General features: G+C 32.9%; 1 protein-coding gene across 2 annotated transcripts in view; it reads left to right on the top strand.

Moving 5' to 3' along the window:
• The window catches only part of LOC100378522 (uncharacterized), a 40,342-nt gene that overhangs the window by 9,699 nt on the left and 8,632 nt on the right, over positions 1-22,011 (top strand). For both annotated transcript variants that reach the window (XM_002735436.4, XM_085490538.1), the window contains 4 exons: positions 20,179-20,304; positions 20,542-20,606; positions 21,043-21,082; positions 21,262-21,389. In XM_002735436.4, the coding sequence (XP_002735482.3) occupies positions 20,179-20,304; positions 20,542-20,606; positions 21,043-21,082; positions 21,262-21,389 (359 nt within the window). The remainder of the gene's footprint in view (positions 1-20,178; positions 20,305-20,541; positions 20,607-21,042; positions 21,083-21,261; positions 21,390-22,011) is intronic.

Raw genomic sequence — 22,011 nt, forward strand, 5'->3', positions numbered from 1 at the left:
AGCCAATCGAGTTAAAGATATACTGATTACTGCTGGCTATCCATATGAGTTAGCCAATCAAGTTAATGATATACTGATTACTGCTGGCTATCCATATGAGTTAGCCAATCGAGTTAATGATATACTGATTACTGCCAGCTATCCATATGAGTTAGCCAATCGAGTTAATGATATACTGATTACTGCCAGCTATCCATATGAGTTAGCCAATCGAGTTAAAGATATACTGATTACTGCTGGCTATCCATATGAGTTAGCCAATCAAGTTAATGATATACTGATTACTGCTGGCTATCCATATGAGTTAGCCAATCGAGTTAATGATATACTGATTACTGCCAGCTATCCATATGAGTTAGCCAATCGAGTTAATGATATATTGATTACTCCTAGCTATCCATACGAGTCAGCCAATCGAGTTAATGATATACTGATTACTGCCAGCTATCCATATGAGTTAGCCAATCGAGTTAATGATATACTGATTACTGCCAGCTATCCATATGAGTTAGCCAATCGAGTTAAAGATATACTGATTACTGCTGGCTATCCATATGAGTTAGCCAATCAAGTTAATGATATACTGATTACTGCTGGCTATCCATATGAGTTAGCCAATCGAGTTAATGATATACTGATTACTGCCAGCTATCCATATGAGTTAGCCAATCGAGTTAATGATATACTGATTACTGCCAGCTATCCATATGAGTTAGCCAATCGAGTTAAAGATATACTGATTACTGCTAGCTATCCATATGAGTTAGCCAATCAAGTTAATGATATACTGATTACTGCTGGCTATCCATATGAGTTAGCCAATCGAGTTAATGATATACTGATTACTGCCAGCTATCCATATGAGTTAGCCAATCGAGTTAATGATATACTGATTACTGCTGGCTATCCATATGAGTTAGCCAATCAAGTTAATGATATACTGATTACTGCTGGCTATCCATATGAGTTAGCCAATCGAGTTAATGATATACTGATTACTGCCAGCTATCCATATGAGTTAGCCAATCGAGTTAATGATATACTGATTACTGCTGGCTATCCATATGAGTTAGCCAATCGAGTTAATGATATACTGATTACTGCTGGCTATCCATATGAGTTAGCCAATCGAGTTAATGATATACTGATTACTGCCAGCTATCCATATGAGTTAGCCAATCGAGTTAATGATATACTGATTACTGCCAGCTATCCATATGAGTTAGCCAATCGAGTTAAAGATATACTGATTACTGCTGGCTATCCATATGAGTTAGCCAATCAAGTTAATGATATACTGATTACTGCCAGCTATCCATATGAGTTAGCCAATCCAGTTAATGATATACTGATTACTGCTGGCTATCCATATGAGTTAGCCAATCGAGTTAAAGATATACTGATTACTGCTGGCTATCCATATGAGTTAGCCAATTGAGTTAATGATATATTGATTACTCCTAGCTATCCATACGAGTCAGCCAATCGAGTTAATGATATACTGATTACTGCCAGCTATCCATATGAGTTAGCCAATCGAGTTAATGATATACTGATTACTGCCAGCTATCCATATGAGTTAGCCAATCGAGTTAAAGATATACTGATTACTGCTGGCTATCCATATGAGTTAGCCAATCAAGTTAATGATATACTGATTACTGCTGGCTATCCATATGAGTTAGCCAATCGAGTTAATGATATACTGATTACTGCCAGCTATCCATATGAGTTAGCCAATCGAGTTAATGATATACTGATTACTGCTGGCTATCCATATGAGTTAGCCAATCGAGTTAATGATATACTGATTACTGCTGGCTATCCATATGAGTTAGCCAATCGAGTTAATGATATACTGATTACTGCCAGCTATCCATATGAGTTAGCCAATCGAGTTAATGATATACTGATTACTGCCAGCTATCCATATGAGTTAGCCAATCGAGTTAAAGATATACTGATTACTGCTGGCTATCCATATGAGTTAGCCAATCAAGTTAATGATATACTGATTACTGCCAGCTATCCATATGAGTTAGCCAATCAAGTTAATGATATACTGATTACTGCTGGCTATCCATATGAGTTAGCCAATCGAGTTAATGATATACTGATTACTGCCAGCTATCCATATGAGTTAGCCAATCGAGTTAATGATATACTGATTACTGCCAGCTATCCATATGAGTTAGCCAATCGAGTTAAAGATATACTGATTACTGCTGGCTATCCATATGAGTTAGCCAATCAAGTTAATGATATACTGATTACTGCTGGCTATCCATATGAGTTAGCCAATCAAGTTAATGATATAATGATTACTGCTAGCTATCCATATGAGTTAGCCAATCAAGTTAAAGATATACTGATTACTGCTGGCTATCCATATGAGTTAGCCAATCGAGTTAATGATATACTGATCACAACAAGCATAGTTTGGTATCTTGTACAAAGAAATAGAATGTATAAAGATAATATGACATTTCTTTTTTGGCTTTTATTAAAAAATAGCAATTATAATATTAAATGGACTACACTGTAGTGAACAACCCAGTTTAATAAATATACTAAAAATTTATAAACTATTATCGATTGAAATCACTCTCATAATAATTCAAATGAGGCAATTTGATTGGCTAGGCAAGTTCTTGGGCATTATTAAATCAGACAGAAATTAGAACAGTCTACATCACTGTATGACCTCATACAATGTTGTTTATATATTTATAAATATTTAGCTTAAAAGTTATAGAATAGATAATTGACTACCTCATCTGTTCCATTCAACATTCATGTGATATGTGACATATTTCAGAAGTCATGTTTATTTCTGAATGTAAATTTATTTTGAATCTATTGGTATATGTGATGCATTGGAAAAAATGCCAATAACAGAACTTTATCTTCACATAGAAAAAGGCTGCATTCCCTCAAGGTTCACTTTGTAAAACTTTGGTCTGGAAATAATGTTTTTAAATTCCTAAGATTACTGTGACCATTAATGTACAATTGTAGCTTGAGTGATGCCCCATCCCTATATACATGTATGTCATTTGTCTCGTTCACCTTGATTACATGGTCTGGTAAGTCTGAAACAGTGGTATGCAATGTATAAAGTAAAAGTGTCTTTTCCTGCTCAGTGAAATTGCTGTATATTGGTAGACATATTTAAATTTAGTATTCTGGTGTTTAGAAGTTTATAAGTAGTTTTATCTTGAAATGTCGCACTGTGGAGATGCAACCAGGTTGTGAAGTAGAACGTTGTGTTGATTTTTCTGCCATGAGCCATTTCAGCTCATTTGCATTTAAATGTTAAGGCGATTGTTATGTAAATGATGTAAGCAGGTGTGTTGAAGTAGCATTGTGAAAATGGCATTAGTGAAAGCTGTTGCTACTACAAAAGGATAATGTTGCCTACTAACGTGACTCCGGTCACTGTGAATTAAGATTGAAACTCACAACAATAGGAAAAATAACAATGCAACAGCAAAACGTGGCTTGCCTAAGACCCTATGACCTATGTGTAGTTATGTATTTGTAACTCGGTGTCGTTGTATGTCTAAGATGAGTGCATGATCAGATTACTACCACACCTATGAGCCATTACAGCTTGACATGAGATACTACAAATCCTACACTTGTAATTAAACCACATTTGTGTAATGTACTCTTCTCATAATCTTATGAATATGAGGCTTCAACATTAGAGATTCATAGACATATGTCACGCATGTATAAAAAGCAGGCAACCGTTAAGTTCTCTTTGCAATTAAATTTTATTAATTTAAGCTTTAACTACTGTAAGTACTAAATGTACTACTGCATTTTTTTTTTACTACACAACCATGGGATACCCTTCATGTAATATTGATCTCTTTCTGTAGAGATAAAGGACTTTAATAAGTTAATTTAAGTTAATTTTGAATCCAAGCAAAAATAGGTTAAAATTGTAAATAACTGTTTTATAATAATAATAATAATAATAATATTTTATTAGCCTTTGGAGCGGCAAACAAAGAGAAGAAAACAACCAAATCATACATATTTGAAAAAGGAAAGAAGAAAAATCACATTAAATTCAAACTTTCTTTTCTATACTTATACAATTGAGTAATAAATACTCTAACTTCCTTGGATACAATATTCCCCAAATTATTGTTGACTTTCCACAATATGTCGCTAAAAAGTACATTAAACTTAAAATTAATTCCTCCAGAAAGAAAGTTATTGTGTTGGGTCTACTTCAAGGTTTTGAACTTTGTACATGAAATCTCCATAAAAGTTGTGTCTTAAATGATAAGTTGCTTTGCATAAAAATAGAAAATGATAAATATCTTCTTTGTCGTCATTACATAGCTTGCACATTCCATTCCCTTTATATTTGTCCCATGTTATTTTATTACCCTCTAAATCCAGTGAGTTAGATCTGACTTTAAAATACAGTGATATGCCATGATGATCAAGGGGATCATTTATATAGTTTTCTTTTTCCTTATTTCTTTTAACCCAACTGTAATGTTCCAGTGATTTCATATTAGATATTTGATCTGCAAACGTTTTTACTTCATTTTGTTCACTTATTTTATAAAAGCTTTTGAGCCAGTTTATATTGTTAGGTATGTTTAACCCATAGACATGGTCTAATCCGTTAGTTTCAAGTACTTTGTGCACATATGTTGGCCAATTCCAAGTAAGCTTACGGTTGTTTACATACGACTTGTGCAATTCTGTGAAAACAATTTTGGTCCATCTGGTGTTATTCATTTCTTGTAATCTGTTCAAATATTTAATTCGAAAAGTATCAAGGGTGTAGCTCAAATCAGCCCATCCTAAATCCCCTAATACAGCAGAGCAAGCAACATTTCTGTTGACTTTAAAAAGGAATTTGCCAAACTGATATTGCAGACTTTTTAACTTTTTCCTATCATCGTTATTTTCTAAAAACCATACACCACATCCATAGCTAATAGATGGTAAAATTATACTCTTCCACAATACATCACCATACTCAAACCTATTGTAACTATTGTGTTGATTGATGATGGCTTTACAATATGCTATTAATTTCATCCCCTTCTTGTAAATTTCAGTAAATTGTGCATGGTCCTTTATAGTTTTAGAAATAACTATTCCCAAGTATTTATATGTGTTAGTCTCTTCTAGTAACAGATTTCCTAATTTCCAGAGTGTGCCTTTTCTATGCAATTTTTTGCCAAAATACATTACTTGGGATTTGTTGCTGTTGTAACTTAATTTCCAATTGTCTGCAAATTTTGCTGCTATGTCTAACATATTTTGTAATTCATCTGCATTATTTGCGATGAGGACAACATCATCTGCCCAAAATAGTCCAGGAATTATCTTTTTACCTATTTCTACCCCTAATTTTGAATCCTGCAGCATTTTTGCAAATTCATTTATGTAAATTGAAAATAGTAAAGGACTTAACACACATCCTTGTTTGACCCCTTCTGTAGTTTCAAAATAATCCGTTTCTATGTCGTTAAAGTTAACTTTGTTAAAAACATTTTCATACATATCATTAATTATATTCCACAATGTTCCTCTAATTCCTGCATTCCACAGTGAAACCCGAAGTCCATCTCTCCAAACTCGATCAAAAGCTTTAGAAAAATCTAGGAAAGCAACATATGTAGAATTGTTTTGAGATTTTCGCTGAGACACAATACCTTTGAGTGTAAAGATATTGTCTTCACAGCGTCTGTCCTTTCTAAATCCACCCTGAATCTCACCTAATATGTTATTATCTTCCACAAATTGTTTTAATTTAGTTTCAATTATTTTAGCATAAACTTTTGATACTGTTGAGTTCAGAGTAATGCCTCTATAATTATTTAGATCTTTTTTATCACCTTTTTTATGGATTGGTTTTACAACTCCTTGTTTCCATTCGTCTGGGATTTTCTTATTATTCAAACATGATTGAAATAGAATTGTCAAAGACTGAACAAGCGATTCACCACCATTCATGATAAATTCATTGACTATGTCATCCGGGCCACACGCTTTTCCAGATTTGCAAAATTTTATCGCATTTCTGACATCATCTTGGTTTATTGTAATTGTGTGAATTTGTCTGATATTATTATTATCATCATTATTGCTGTTTATTTCATTTCTCCTAATTAATTTCAATTTCTCTAATATTTCCTTATGGAAATCTTTTTCATTTTCTTCTTCATGTAATGCTTTATTCATTTGTCCTATAGTATTCCAGTAATGTTTTAGATTACTTTTTATCACTTCTTGGTTTGTTGTTATACGTTTACTATTACTTAGAATGTCATAAATACATGTTTGATTGGTAGTATTTTTTGGCCCCTTTAGATCTTGCCAAAACAGTTTTGAATTCCTACCACCATTCTTAGCTATATTTACACTCCGTTTAACTTTATATATATTGAAAAAATTTCTGTGTATAGAGTGTTAATGATGAAAATCATACTCCAAGATGAAACTGATGAAATCTACACTGTCTGGGAAACTTATGACACACATTGCAATAGTTGGGAATGCTCATTTGGTATTGTAGAATAATTATCTCTGTTTTTAAAATTACCTGACTATTCATGTGTGTACTCTCACTTTCTGATACAACAATAGAACAAAGAGTCGTGCAATTCTTTGCAACAAAAAAAGCTGCTTATTGACTGTATTCTGATCCAATTGTATGGTATAGACTACTCTTCAGATAGTTCTTATGAATCGCCAGTCAGCGGAAAGGTGACCTAATTTTGACCTATGCGACCTTAATGCTCATTTTGGGCAGCATGGTCATTGTAATATGGGTGATGCCCATTCTGTATGTCAGTTACCAAGGAGATTCAGGTTTGTGCAAGTACTACACTAATGTACCTGTTTTTTAGCTGTGCCATTGCTGAGTGACTTTTTAAATCAAATTCATAAATTGGTGAAAACTTAAAACCTATGTGTAGTTGTGCCACTCTTCATGGAATAAAAGTTTTTTTTTTCAATGTGTAATTGAGTATCTTAATCATTTCAATTTCTGTTTGAAATAATTGTTCAAATGTTGTGTAAATTAATATGTACATTATTACCACCACAATTTTTAATATACAATCCATATTGTATAGAAATATTGAACCGGGCCAAGGTCAATATACAGATTTGTCAACATGAAATGAGCATTATTGACCAAGGCAAAGCTGGGGTCAACAATGCTCTCTGGGCGCGACAAATCTGTTTATCGACCGAGGCTGGGGTCAATATTAGTATTATTATACCGAAAAAAGAACATTTTGTAAAAGGCTGCATTGTAACATCATCTCTCCCACCCAAGTTTCCAATGACAACATTCAGAATGTTCTTGATTCACAAGTAGCTGTTTCATTACACTTCGTATGCATTTATATTCCATAATCCCTTCCAAAATTACTGTCACATTTAAGACTTTTGTAGACATCAACAGTCGGATGACTATTTGACATTTTAGAAGTTGTGATGATTATACATGATGCACGCATCCATCAACAAAAACAACACGCTACATCGTCAGACCTAAATAAAACACAGACACATTTTCAAATGAATGTACAATTTAATGAAACCCACATATACAGGGTATGTACCGGTAAGATCCACGAGTAATAAAATTACTCGATGAAATAAATAGAAGCATAACACTTTGGTACACAACGTCAACAAATGGAATGTACAAAGCACTTGGCTACGTACGTGGTGCAGCGTCTACGACTAAATCAACTGATGTAGTCGTGTTGTTCGATGATTATCTCCCAGTTTAAAGTATTCACATAAAAATTAACTTGTCTCATTTATGCAGTATACCTTGTTACAGTTGTACGACTTGTTCCCAAATTAAAGGTAATTCTCTGAGAATACGCCGACAAACCTCAATGGTGAATTCACATCTGCGCAAACGCAAAAGCCTAATATGACGTCTTTGTCCACTGCAAATATAACAACCTACAAATGTATGAATCTGATTGGTTGATGGGGCTAGGAGGTATAATAATAAATATTCTGTAAAATAACTAATTTTCACTGGGTTTAAATTTCACTGATTTAGCATTTCAGGCATATTCAGTGGGTTTTAAATTCACGGTTTTATCATTTAGATAATGTGTTCTATGCTCAATTTTACATTTTCACTTGGGTTTTAATTTAGCGCATTTTCTAGTCAGCAGAATAAGCAAAATTAAAACCCAGTGAATAATTAACTTTTTTACAATAATGTACTCTAGGTCAATGTATAATTCTTCTTTCATGCAATATACCAGTAATATAGTTTAGGTCAATACAATCCACATTATATACAAAATAATATTGCCCAGGTCAGTATAGAATCCACATTGAATACAATATAACATAATGTAGGTCAATATTCAATCAGCATAAAGTATTTAATCACATTCAATATCCTATACAATATATATTATTCGTGAATCTAGATCAATATTCAATTCTATCCTATAATGTAATCTCCATGTAGATCCACATTGATCAGTACACAGTCATTGCATTATACAATTGTATACATACCGGTAGTTTAGGCACGGTTACTTCTTTTTTAGTAACCATGGTTATGTCACTGTACAATCAAAATTGTACATATATATATATATATATATATCATACTTCTGAGATTTGGTGACGTATTGAGTACACAAATTAATTAAATTAGTAATTATAGTGTTCTGATTTCCGGAACACACATCTAGATACCTATATATATATGTAGTTCTTGTATTACTTTTCTGGTAGGCTGAGAATAATTATCGTAAACTGATATGTTTTTCATCTGTAATGTAAGCTGACTAGTTTAGTAGTTGCTCAATCACTAGACATTTGTTTTATTAATTGGATAAAAAATATTATTGGTAATGTAATGGTTAATTTGTATCTCTTATTACTGATGAAAGCAGACATCATCCAGGGATGTCACTCACCTTTGAAGTAAAGGATGAGTTACAGTCTTCTACATGAATAAACCTTGCTACATTGTTTGTATACTCATCTTCATTTTGTAAAAACTTTTGTAATTTGCATTTTTTATTAATTTCTTGCACCATCCCAATAAAAATAGTCGATTGAAAAAAATGTTCAACCTCTGGGGCCGCTAACAAATCGCCAGGGGTAATGTACTCATTTCACCCTATTGAATATACCGGTAATTGGTAATGATAACCAAAATGGGTGCAACATGTCATCAAATTACCTCTTGACAAAGATTCTTGTGTTTTAGGGGATATGTACAAATACATGTTGGTGATACAGATATTCATACAGCCCCTCCAAACTATAGAGAGGACTGTGATTAATGGTTACAGATGAGAATGCTAAAGTTTAAATCTTACCAGTACTAATTTCCAACTGGATATGGGAATGTGATGGCCCACACTACTGTATGTACGTGTATTGCTTTCCAATTGAAGTACTTTACTGACAACCTGTAATAGAGTAAAATACTCCAACTATCCTACAATGAACACACTCATTCAAGCTTAGGAAAGTGCTTGGAAATAAATAAACTTGAGTATAGGTTTACAAAATGATAATCATTAATATCAACACTTTATTCATACTGAGTTAAGTGTGTTTGTAAACATTATTTGTTTATGAAATGGACACTGTTCGCTGACTAGACCAACAAATGAGGTGTTGTTCTCATGTAAATTGGGACAGTGTGTTTTTTCCATGCTGTTAAATTATCAAGATATCTTGACATCCATTTGCCCTCTTCATCTGCTACCTAGGTCAAACAGTTGACCCCTAAATAACCATTACTCTGATGGGATGTTGTGGTTTAATTACTTGATCCCCTGTCATTTATCTATAAGCTTGCTGTCTAAATAAATCCATCTTCACCGATTGGTTGTTTGCACTCCCACACATCACCCAGCAAGCACACAGAAACAGATCAGATTTCTTGCAATCAACTAAAGTATTGTAAATTCCAGACTCAGTTGGTTCTATTCTATATTAAGATAGAGCAGGCATTCTCTTTGTCTTATGTGATAAAACCAGCTCACTCTGCTGTGGTAAGACTTTATTTTATTTTTCTCCTAACCATGGTTACTAACCCTGTTCTTGCGTTTTTATGTCAAATTGTGCTTTTATAGTTGTATTATATGGATGTTTATATCTGTTGGGTCTGACTTGAATCAGTTAGTTTACTATGATTTGGTGTGTATATTCGTGATGTACATGTAACCCTGGCTGATCTGCTGGTATAAACTGCTCGATGTGTTCCATTTGTTTCTCATTCATCCATTCATGTGATACAATGTATATGACATACTTTATGGTACAGAGTTATGGAAGAACCAGAATTGTAATTGCATATTTCAGTGTATGACATGATGGGAGTGTGTCCAAATCCTTTGCAATCTAGGCAGTTGCTGGATTGGCATGGCTTGTTAGCTTGTGTATATATCTGGTAGCGTCGCTAATGTGTGGGCTTCGAATACAAACACAACGTTCAGCACCATCAATGAGGTTTCATTGATAAACCTAAGTGACGGTGCTGAATCTCACTTACATAAAACGTAAATTGCAATTGACCTCACTGTGATGACGCATTGGTTGTGGAATACAGCAAAGGGAACAAAGCATGCGCACTGCATACACAATTATCTAATAACTAATTATTAATGAAAAACATTTACACGTATTATGAAATACCAGAATCACGTATTCGATCTTGACACCTACTCTCTCTATTGTGGTTATTTGAAGACTACGCAGCTTTCTATCATACTAAACTGGTCACCAAATTTAACAAGTGTCTCTGCTTTTTACACTGAAAACATAGTGTAAATAGATACTGCAGTTAGAAGTGCCCACTCAAAGTTAACCTCCAAAAAACTGATCAACCTTGCGCAATATATTAATTCCTTCCATACAGCAATTTTTTCATGATTATTAATATCGATAAAATGTTTTATTGATTATATCTCAAATATTTTATGCACCGTTTTGTGATAGGAAACTTGAAAATTGATACGAGTTTTCTCACATCATTATATTTTCATATTTACTAACAATTCATACTATACTATTACTTTTTAATTTCCAGAAATTAAAAATAAATTGAACACTTTACTATTCTGGTAAATTATCCTTACTACTATTAAATTTTAATAAAGCAGCTTGTATCAGTATTTCAGTGATGAATATCAGTAATCTACGACAAATATTGTACTTAGATATTAGAGGTTATAAATGCTACAAATTTACATAATTTATTTTAGTTTCATTGCTATACATACATGTATATTTCACTGGAGAAATGCAGCATGCTCCCCAAACACACACACAAACACACACACCATCTAAAACACTCTCTGTAATGCTATTACCCCCGGTAGTAGTATTGGTGTGGAGTACCAGTGTCTTGTCTTTGCCTCTAGCTATCATCTGTTTACCCCTTTTAACCCCAAAATGCAATTTCAATTTGTTCTTTGGAATGTTGTTAGTTGCCCTGTAGCTGTTGGGGAGTTTATATTTATAAGGTGGTGAAATGTCAGCACTGTATTGACTTAAACCAGGTAACTGTGTAATCAAACCATGCACAACTAAAGTTAGTGACAGCTATAGTAACTGTAGCTTTGCACTTAGCTCTCACACCACAATTTCAATTCAAATTATAATTACTTGTCTGGATTCCCTTTGATGGTTTTAATGACTTATAAATGTTCAACTACCTTGACCTGGTACCCAGTCAATCAGAAAATCGTTCCTTGTTGTAGTGGTTACAGTTCAAATGACATTTAGAAATCCAGTAATTGTATAGTAGATATGCAAGTGCAGCTGTTCACGGATTGTTGATCTGTGTTGCATAAGGATGTCCAGCATTGTCATTCTCTTGGCTATAGAGTAAAGTTAGTGATCTGGTTATATCAGCAATTTTGAATGAGTTAAATTCCATAAAATATAAATCATAATTTTTTGAATAAATTCTTCTCAGGATACCCTGCCTGGTGCCTAGTATTATGCTGGTGTTCATGGTACATGTTGCTGAACAAATGCCTGGGTGGCCAGTTTGAGCTGCAAGGGCTCGGCTGCCATTTCTGTTCCTGTGTGTGTCTGCATATATACGTGCCACACAGCCAGTGTTCATGAAATAGACCACCCTATAGTTTTGTAATGTACATGTTCTACTAATTGGTTGGTAGTATATATACTCCTACGCTAGGCATGTGATGCTATATCAGTACATGTAGTCCAGCCAGTTGCATGTGTTATACCTACAAATTATATGACGCAGTCAAACAAAATACTACAAAATGGTCATATAATTATATAGCATATGCATATTTTCATAAACCAAAATTATCAGGTCAATTTTGTTTTAATTTTAGAGTTGATTTTGTTTTTAAAAAATAATAACCAAAATGCATGAATTTTTAACTGACAGAAACACAATTTTTTTTTTCATGACAACATTACATTTGTAAAATACATTTTGTATATTCCTGGGCATATAGAACAATGATGTATTTTTTTATCTTTTAAACATACATCTGTATGTAGTTAACCCCATATTTTTTATTTAACTTTCTTCATTCTTGTAATATGAATGTCGCATGAAATAACGAGTAAAACACAATAGTTTTAATTTCATTTCAGTGTACCTCCTCATGTACATTGCCATTTACTAGTGTAGTGTAACATATTTTGTTGATGTGCCTTCCAACCACATTATTATTTTTTAATTTTGTGTTTACCACTACATATGGTTTTCACATATAAGTGCATAACATTTGTTTTGGAATGTACAGTAATTACACTGGTACGTTCTTTGTAGAATACATCTGTGATGCTTACAATGAGAGTAGTGTTGACTGACATAGGTCAGAGGTCAGACTATGTTTAAACATCAGGGTGATAAAAACCTCATTATGATCATTATACCACTCTATTAGGGTCTCTGAAGTCAAAGCATTCACTGTGCAATATGGGCAATACTGAAGAGTGGGAGACATACATGCTCATCTCAGTCAGACATGATTTATTAATACCCCAATATTTTGTTCATTAAATTTATTTTATACAATCATTGTGTTTACTGATTATATTGATGTCGTTTTCAGTTTTGTATATAAATACATGAGTAACAAATATTGGTTTATGAATGCAATTTAAGAACGCATCTATGATTGATTGATTTACCAATCAGTAACTCAGTAATCAATGTACTAGTACCCATGATCTTTGGGAAACAATGTATATGCTTTGGGGGCACGCTTGAGGGCATTCCCGAATGCACAACAAATCCTTCTTAAGGATAACAATTTTACATGTTTAGTCAACCTCATTTTGGTAGCAAAAAGATATATTTACTCATGTAGACATAAAAACCAAAAGCCAGAGTTCATGGCATACAAAAGATATGTCAAATATTTACTGGAGATAGAGTACTTCATTGTTGTCCGATGGAATAGATTGACTTCTCATAATAAGAAATCAGAACATTTTTTGAAAAATGCTTCCCATTATCATGAAGATAATGTTTGTCTGGTATATTCCTTTTTATGATGTTGGGGGGCACTTTTGACTGGAATTGTCACATTCATTATATTATTGTTGGTGTACCTTCCTTCTTATTCTCTCTACTTTCTCTGTGTTCATGTTATGCTGATATTTTCTGAATTGTAAACACATTATGACTCTTGATTAGTTATTGACTGTGTGTACCAATGATAGAGTGATATGAGTACACAATGTAGGGTTTTGTATATTAAGAATTACTATACATTTGGACAATAAAATCCCTGTCTACCTCGGCAGGAAACACATACAGTGTCACATAACACTATGATATAGCGCCACCTAGTGTTGTAATCAATTCAAATTCGATCCCCAGTATAGTAGCATGCCTCTTGTCTTGATGTAGCAAATTTTTATGAGTTATTTTTGGCAATGATTGCTTAGCAAAGAGGTGTTCAGCAGGGGCCTCATAAAATAAGGTGAGAGCAACATTGATGTTACTAGTATACGTTCAACAGACAATAAACTAAAGTTTAGATATTACTAGGTTACGTATATATTATGGCTTCTCCTAGAAAATGTATTACATATGGTTGTTTTTGATGCATAAAGTCAATTATTTATGTAATATTTCATTAATAGCAGTATTCAGTGATTATAAAAAGTGAATAATGATGTCTTCATGTACACTTCAGAATTCCCTCTTCTGTGTTTGTACATCTTGGAATGTTCTCAGAGTCAATTTTTGTAAATGTGTGCAATGCCATTAATTGTGATAACTTTTTTAGTTACTTTCTATCATTCATGTATTTTTGATGCCTTTCCATAGCCATTATGGTGGGTAGTGGTTGAGGCATTGATTGACATCTTGTTACGTGATGTGCATGTATTGATGTGACATAGATTCCATGATATCATACATGAAATGGACACCATGTAGCAACAACTATGTAGTATTATGTAACTGAGTTCCATTCATTGCCTGTGGCCTCTGTACCAACTTTGAGACATGATACGTTTAGCAGTAGTTCAGTCACTGTTCAAGATGTTTATTTTCGCTTGTTTCACAGAGATAAACATATGATAAAATTAGACCCAATTATTATACAAAGGTAACATAATGTATTGTTTTTATCACAAACCTAGCGTATATTCCTGTAATATCAAATCTGCTAAAATTAAACCCAGTGAATATTTTGCTCTCTGTAGTCAACTGTTTATATACTCATAATCCATGGTTTCTCATTATAGACAATTAAATGTGGCATATTTTATCGGTTGCTACAGACTGAATTGTGAAAAGTACAAGCCACCTAGCTCTAAATGTAACAATAGCATGTGGTAACAACATACTATAATTTACTATAATAAAAGAGGATGGGCAGAAAACATTTTATAGTACTGTTTACGGGGCTCCCTCTGCAGTTGACCTGACCTGAACCCCCCTGGTCAATTCACAATGAACCATTTGTGTGCGGTGATTGTGGCACTGTGAATAATTCCTACATACCATAGATCAACCCTACTATAGTGCCAAATATATAGTGGATTATTTCCATGCTGTAATCTGAGAGTAAACTGCAGTATCTGAAGGTGAGAACATATCTAACATTACCCAAACACTAACATGATTATTGAAAACACCTGTGTCTTGCTGTCTGCATATGATTGTAATTTCTTGGTAATTACTTGTGTTTAACTCCGATTACTCTCTGCTGTTTATACTTTAGTATTGTCATTTGGAGTTCTTTCACAATGGCTGGTCATTAGATGTGAGTTGTTCAGCTGTTCTTATAATAGCTCATTGAACTATTGACAAGTCTTAACTTGAATGTATTGTTCAATCACTCGTCAGGTATATTCACTGATTTCTTAATCTGCCCAAGGCCCTTAGAAGTGAAAACTTACCTTAGATACATATAATTCTGTTACGGGATCAGTTAGTAGGTTAGGGTCAGCTAGAAGGCATTCTCATTTCGGTATACAGTTAACCAAACATTGTATTTACACAACAGATAAATACTGATAAGGTGTTTCTAGTGTACTGTCATTCTGTTTTGTGTTTTGTATAAATATGGAAAAAATAGTCACTGATAAAATAATATCTAAGAATCTATTAACTTATTGACATGCTTGTATGTTGTAAACATTAACTGTTGGATTTCTTAGGCATTAAAGTCATGTGTTTATTAAAGTATAGTGTTACTCACAGTGTGAGTGTGTTGGTGGTGATACCATCCACCGTATTTGAGTAATACACAATGCACACTTCTACTTAAAAATTGAGGACAAATGTCATGTTTTTTTGTATTCCCACATAATATCAACTATTTTAAAGCATTCGTGTCTCAGGATGCGACTGTTGGCATTGTACTCTTAATTTGAATGCAATTACCAACACATTGTGAGGAAAACAGTTGGTATTCTTTGATATTGAATGGCATTGATTATGTATGTAATGGACAACATGCAGTTCTAATTCATAACTACTCTCTCCCAGAATGTGTTAGTAAGTATTAATGTGATTAATCCTACTAAAACAAATTTATCCCAGTTCAGTATCAACATATTGGGTTGAACTAAAACAAATTTATCCCAGTTCAGTATCAACATATTGGGTTGAACTAAAACAAATTTATCCCAGTTCAGTATCAACATATTGGGTTGAACTAAAACAAATTTATCCCAGTTCAGTATCAACTATTGGGTTGAACTAAAACAAATTTATCCCAGTTCATTATCAACATATTGGGTTGAACTAAAACAAATTTATCCCGGTTCAGTATCAACATATTGGGTTGAACTAAAACAAATTTATCCCAGTTCAGTATCAACATATTGGGTTGAACTAAAACAAATTTATCCTAGTTCAGTATCAACATATTGGGTTGAACTAAAACAAATTTATCCCAGTTCAGTATCAACATATTGGGTTGAACTAAAACAAATTTATCCCAGTTCAGTATCAACATATTGGGTTGAACTAAAACAAATTTATCCCGGTTCAGTATTAACATATTGGGTTGAACTAAAACAAATTTATCCCGGTTCAGTATCAACATATTGGGTTGAACTAAAACAAATTTATCCCAGTTCAGTATCAACATATTGGGTTGAACTAAAACAAATTTATCCCGGTTCAGTATCAACATATTGGGTTGAACTAAAACAAATTTATCCCGGTTCAGTATCAACATATTGGGTTGAACTAAAACAAATTTATCCCAGTTCAGTATCAACATATTGGGTTGAACTAAAACAAATTTATCCCAGTTCAGTATCAACATATTGGGTTGAACTAAAACAAATTTATCCCGGTTCAGTATCAACATATTGGGTTGAACTAAAACAAATTTATCCCCGTTCAGTATCAACATATTGAGTTGAACTAAAACAAATTTATCCCGGTTCAGTATCAACATATTGGGTTGAACTAAAATAAATTTATCCCCGTTCAGTATCAACATATTGGGTTGAACTAAAACAAATTTATCCCCGTTCAGTATCAACATTTTTCGTTGAACTAAAACAAATTTATCCTGGTTCAGTATCAACATATTGGGTTGAACTAAAACAAATTTATCCCGGTTCAGTATCAACATATTGGGTTGAACTAAAACAAATTTATCCCGGTTCAGTATCAACATATTGGGTTGAACTAAAACAAATTTATCCTGGTTCAGTATCAACATATTGGGTTGAACTAAAACAAATTTATCCCAGTTCAGTATCAACATATTGGGTTGAACTAAAACAAATTTATCCCAGTTCAGTATCAACATATTGGGTTGAACTAAAACAAATTTATCCCAGTTCAGTATCAACATATTGGGTTGAACTAAAACAAATTTATCCCAGTTCAGTATCAACATATTGGGCTGAACTAAAACAAATTTATCTCGGTTCAGTATCAACATATTGGGTTGAACTAAAACAAATTTATCCCGGTTCAGTATCAACATATTGGGTTGAACTAAAACAAATTTATCCCGGTTCAGTATCAACATATTGGGTTGAACTAAAACAAATTTATCCCGGTTCAGTATCAACATATTGGGTTGAACTAAAACAAATTTATCCCGGTTCAGTATCAACATATTGGGTTGAACTAAAACAAATTTGAGTTAGTTCCTTGGGACAACAGGAAGTAAATATTAGTTCAGTTAAAACCTTGACATTTGTCTACAAACTACTTTCTCTGTGGGTTGACAAATACTATAGAATAGATCTATTATAGTCTACCTGTGTACTATATTGGTGAGAAAGAACCTAATAAAATCTTCTCACAATTTTATTTACCAAGTACATGTTAATGTTTCAGCCAGTCATCAGATGTGTAATTTTAAATGGACGACAAGGAACATAAAAAGTGAATGTAAAATGTGATGTAGCTTAATACCTGTGCAAACATGTCACTATACATAAGTGCCACATTGTAAGCGTAACCATAGTTACTGCATGTATATCTATGCCATTGCTGTTTTTCCACTATTTAACTGCTGTTAGTGGGTTATTTTGTATTCCTATTTGTGAATTTTATTTTTGAAGTCATAATGACTACAAAAACGTCAATGTTATGGGCTGTATTCTGAAAATTGATTTCATGAGTCAAGTTTTTGTAAATTTTGAAATTCAGGCAAAATAATGAAAATTTCACTGGGGTCATTATGACATGAAGTTACAGTGTCATTCATAAAAAGTTGTCACTGTGAATGCTTTTAATTATCAAACCGCAAATATGGTTAGCAGGAAAATATAGTGTTTTATTACCCACTTGGATTATGCAGTTACTAGGAAATCACAAGCATTTTATTTTATGTAGATTTTGAATTTTCTACGTGAATATTTAACCTGCCTACACAGTTGTAACTAGAACTTGAATGTAATGTACTAAAGTAAGTTATAATACCATATGTTATCAATTATAGAAATGCTACAACCCTATTATCAGATAACTGGACAGTGCTTGAGGTCAATCAACAAACATACGAACAAGATTATGTGCGACTCACAATGTTTTACAACATTTGTACGGATCGTTTACAACAAACCCTCCATGGTCCTTTCACATTAAGAAACCCTACTTATTTTCATCTAGAAAAATTACTTTTCAGCATATTTTCGATGTTGTTTGCTCATGAATGCTCTGCACGTAACTGAAATAGTGTCACAACGTGCTTACCACACTGAAATTCCTTCTGCTACTGGCTACTGTTCAACATTTCAGAGTATCAATCATAAGTGAAATCAATACTCTGCACTAACAATTATTGCATTATAACAGGGCATTGACAGGGATGTTCGTTTAAAAATAATCAGCCAGTCTGCGTCTTGCACATTATTGCCACACCCCATCCTTTCTCTGTTATAATGTGCAGTGTGGCGTCTTTTATTCCTTAAGTAACACTGCTTGATCCCATGTTGTATCACAAAATGTCCCTACCCATCTTAACTGTTATTCTGAGCTTTGAACTCAAACACTCCACCTAAGTTCTGAAATTAATTCTTGCATACCTTGCTACTGCCAGTCCCCACCCACTGTGATACATCATGTAATGGATTGTGTGTAGATTACACATACCAGCACAGCGTATTATGGTTTCTGTTTTATTGACATTTAAATATAAATGTACGCTTGTTAAAGGTGTTGCTACTCCAATCATGTATCCTTATTTTCTACTATGGTTGGTTACAATTAAAATGTAAATAAATTGTTTTGCAAATGACACTAGGGAGAATTGTTATTTATAACATATCACTGCTGAGACTGTCCTGTAAGTCTGTGTTTTAAAATTATCATAGATTATGATTTAAAATTCTGTTTGGTTTTTTGAAGTTATACCATTGAATTTGTTAATTTTGTTAATTTAACTCATTTGTGATGAGTATTATGATGCGTTTATATTAGAATTATTTGCTATAAAACCCATTAAGTATATTGGCAATGAAAGATGTCCTCATATACATACTCACAGCTGTACTTTGACCTAGTTATTGAAATGGATCAGTGCAGTTCAGTGGTTTGATACTATACATGTATCTTGGGTGAACTTAGATTTGTTTAATGTGTGATGATTATTTTTTTTTTTCATTTTTAATAAAAAGCAATATTTTTTTATTTCTATTCCCAAACTGCAAGTTCATCTAAGATTTGTTAATTTCATTACTATATTTTCAATTTTTTTTGTTTAAAAAAGTGCATTAATATTTGTGCTGGGGTACATGTATCTCTCAGATTTGTGAAAGAAGAAAACAAATCTAAAAATACTAACAATGTATGATAAAAACCGCATTGAGAGTGAAATTCAACAAAAAAATACCAAATTGTTAGTAATTTTTCAGATCATTATTACATGATAACAGAATAAGCATGTGCATGAATATTCGGTGAGACAAATGTTATTTTGTTACATGAATCTCTCAGATTCTCACACTTTGTGTCAAAACCTCAAATTTCACATGCAGGTACCGGTACCTCCAATCAATTACATTTGTTCATTTGGCCTAAGAAATCTTCAAATTATTATTTTAGCATTTGCATCAAAATTGATAATTTATCCCCACTACTTTTAACAGTCCCTTGCGTGTTGGGACCTCTTAATGTTTGGTGTGTCCTTTAACCACCCCTTGTAACATTTCCAAAGTACAAGACTATAATAGTTTTCCCCTCTGTTTTTTTTGCAGCAAATGAGAAAATTCCTGGAATTAACAGTCGTCCAATAATAAGAGCACAAAAAGTTGAGAATATTCAGAGGTGTCTTCAGTATCTTGATGCTAAAGGGGTGCCTCTGTATGGTATAACAACAGAAGGTGAGTATCTATGATAATAACAGTGACATTTGTACTACAGTACATACATGTAGGATAAATAATTGTAATTTACTGAAACACTGACAGTGAACTGAAGCAAAAATAAATATTATAGGATAATATAATCATTCACATTGTAGAATATTGTACCATATTTCTAGATGGCAGTGCATAGTTTTCTATCACATGAACGTCTGTGGTCCTTGCGTCAATTTATATTTTACTACTTTGTTCTAGAACTTGTTGATGGTAATTTAAAATCCAGCCTATCTCTTATAAGTACTGTCAAAGATAGTTTTGAGGTAAGTTACTGAGTGATTATGATGTGACAATATGAATTAAAATGTTTAATTATATGTTGCATTTCTTCTGTATGAATACCAGTAGTTTAATGCATGTACAGTTATTGTTTACAATTTTTAAGTCAACATAAGCATGATCAATTATAGTTTTTTTATAGTCAGCTGACATGTCAATAGTTCACCACTTGACATAGGAAGTGTGTTGGATTAAACAAAACATACCTCACCTGTCCACTAGTTTTAAGTCAATTTGAGCCAAGTAATTAATCTCAAATGGTGAACCAATTTTATTTTTAATGAAGGTCACCATGGTGATGGTTTTAGCATCATTAAATTACTGATAACCTGATAAATCGATCACATTGTTTTGATAACTATGGATTCTCAGTCAGGGAACCTTTATAGCATTGATTTTTTTTTTTTATTTATTTGCTAGCCCAAGTACCAGCTGAATGGTGCAGGCTCAAACAATCCAGGTAAGCTTATTAGTACACTCACTAATCCATCACGCTAAACCAGCAACTGTTATGAATTATCAAGATGAAAACAACTTTTCAATATTTCATATTCTTATATGTGACCTTTGAACAACAGTACCATAACCAATGTATGGATTTATTTTAAAATTGATGCTATGTAATGTTTGTTTATTTAGGTGTTGGTAGAGTCAATAATGATGGAGAAGCAGCCTTAGGTTTCTATTCTTCATCAGTATTACCAGGAACAATGGCAGATGCTGTGCCAGCAAGTAACCATCAAATATCGCACACAGAGAAAATTGTGGTAATTATTTATTTGATAATGGTGGTTTAAATTTGTTGGATTATTAATTTATTAATAATCCGTATGGTGCATTTCAAAGTAACATATGTTGTATTTCAAATATACTGATATGGGTAGAAATAGTCTTACAATATGCACTTAAGGATGTTACTGTAAAACACTGTTGTCTGGACATTGGTCATTAGTATTGTGTGGTATGTACAGAAAAATATGTTACCAGGGTAATTACTATATTTTCTCTATTTGTAGCTTATAGTATTGTAATAATAAATATAGTTGATATATTAAATACATGAACCATATTAAATGCGTATTCAACGAAGTAATTTACATAATTTTATCTATGGTAATATAAGTAATATTGTAATCAATTTTTACAGTTTACAACAACTGCAATTTCTGGTTATATGTGTTTTTATTAGAGATGCATTTTTAATATAGCAAATTTAGTACTGCAAGATTTGAGATTTATTTTCACTGAACAGTTTGCCAAGTGAAAATACCTTTTTTTTCTATATTGTACATTGGAATTTTACAAGATCCAAAAGTAAAATGGAAAGCTAGTTACAGTTATTTTGACAGGCAGTAACACACATGATGGATAAAGGGATTATATCCAAAG

The sequence above is a fragment of the Saccoglossus kowalevskii genome, chromosome 2 (assembly GCF_978046115.1).
Source record: "Saccoglossus kowalevskii chromosome 2, keSacKowa6.1, whole genome shotgun sequence".
In the NCBI taxonomy this organism is placed as follows: Eukaryota; Metazoa; Hemichordata; class Enteropneusta; family Harrimaniidae; genus Saccoglossus; species Saccoglossus kowalevskii.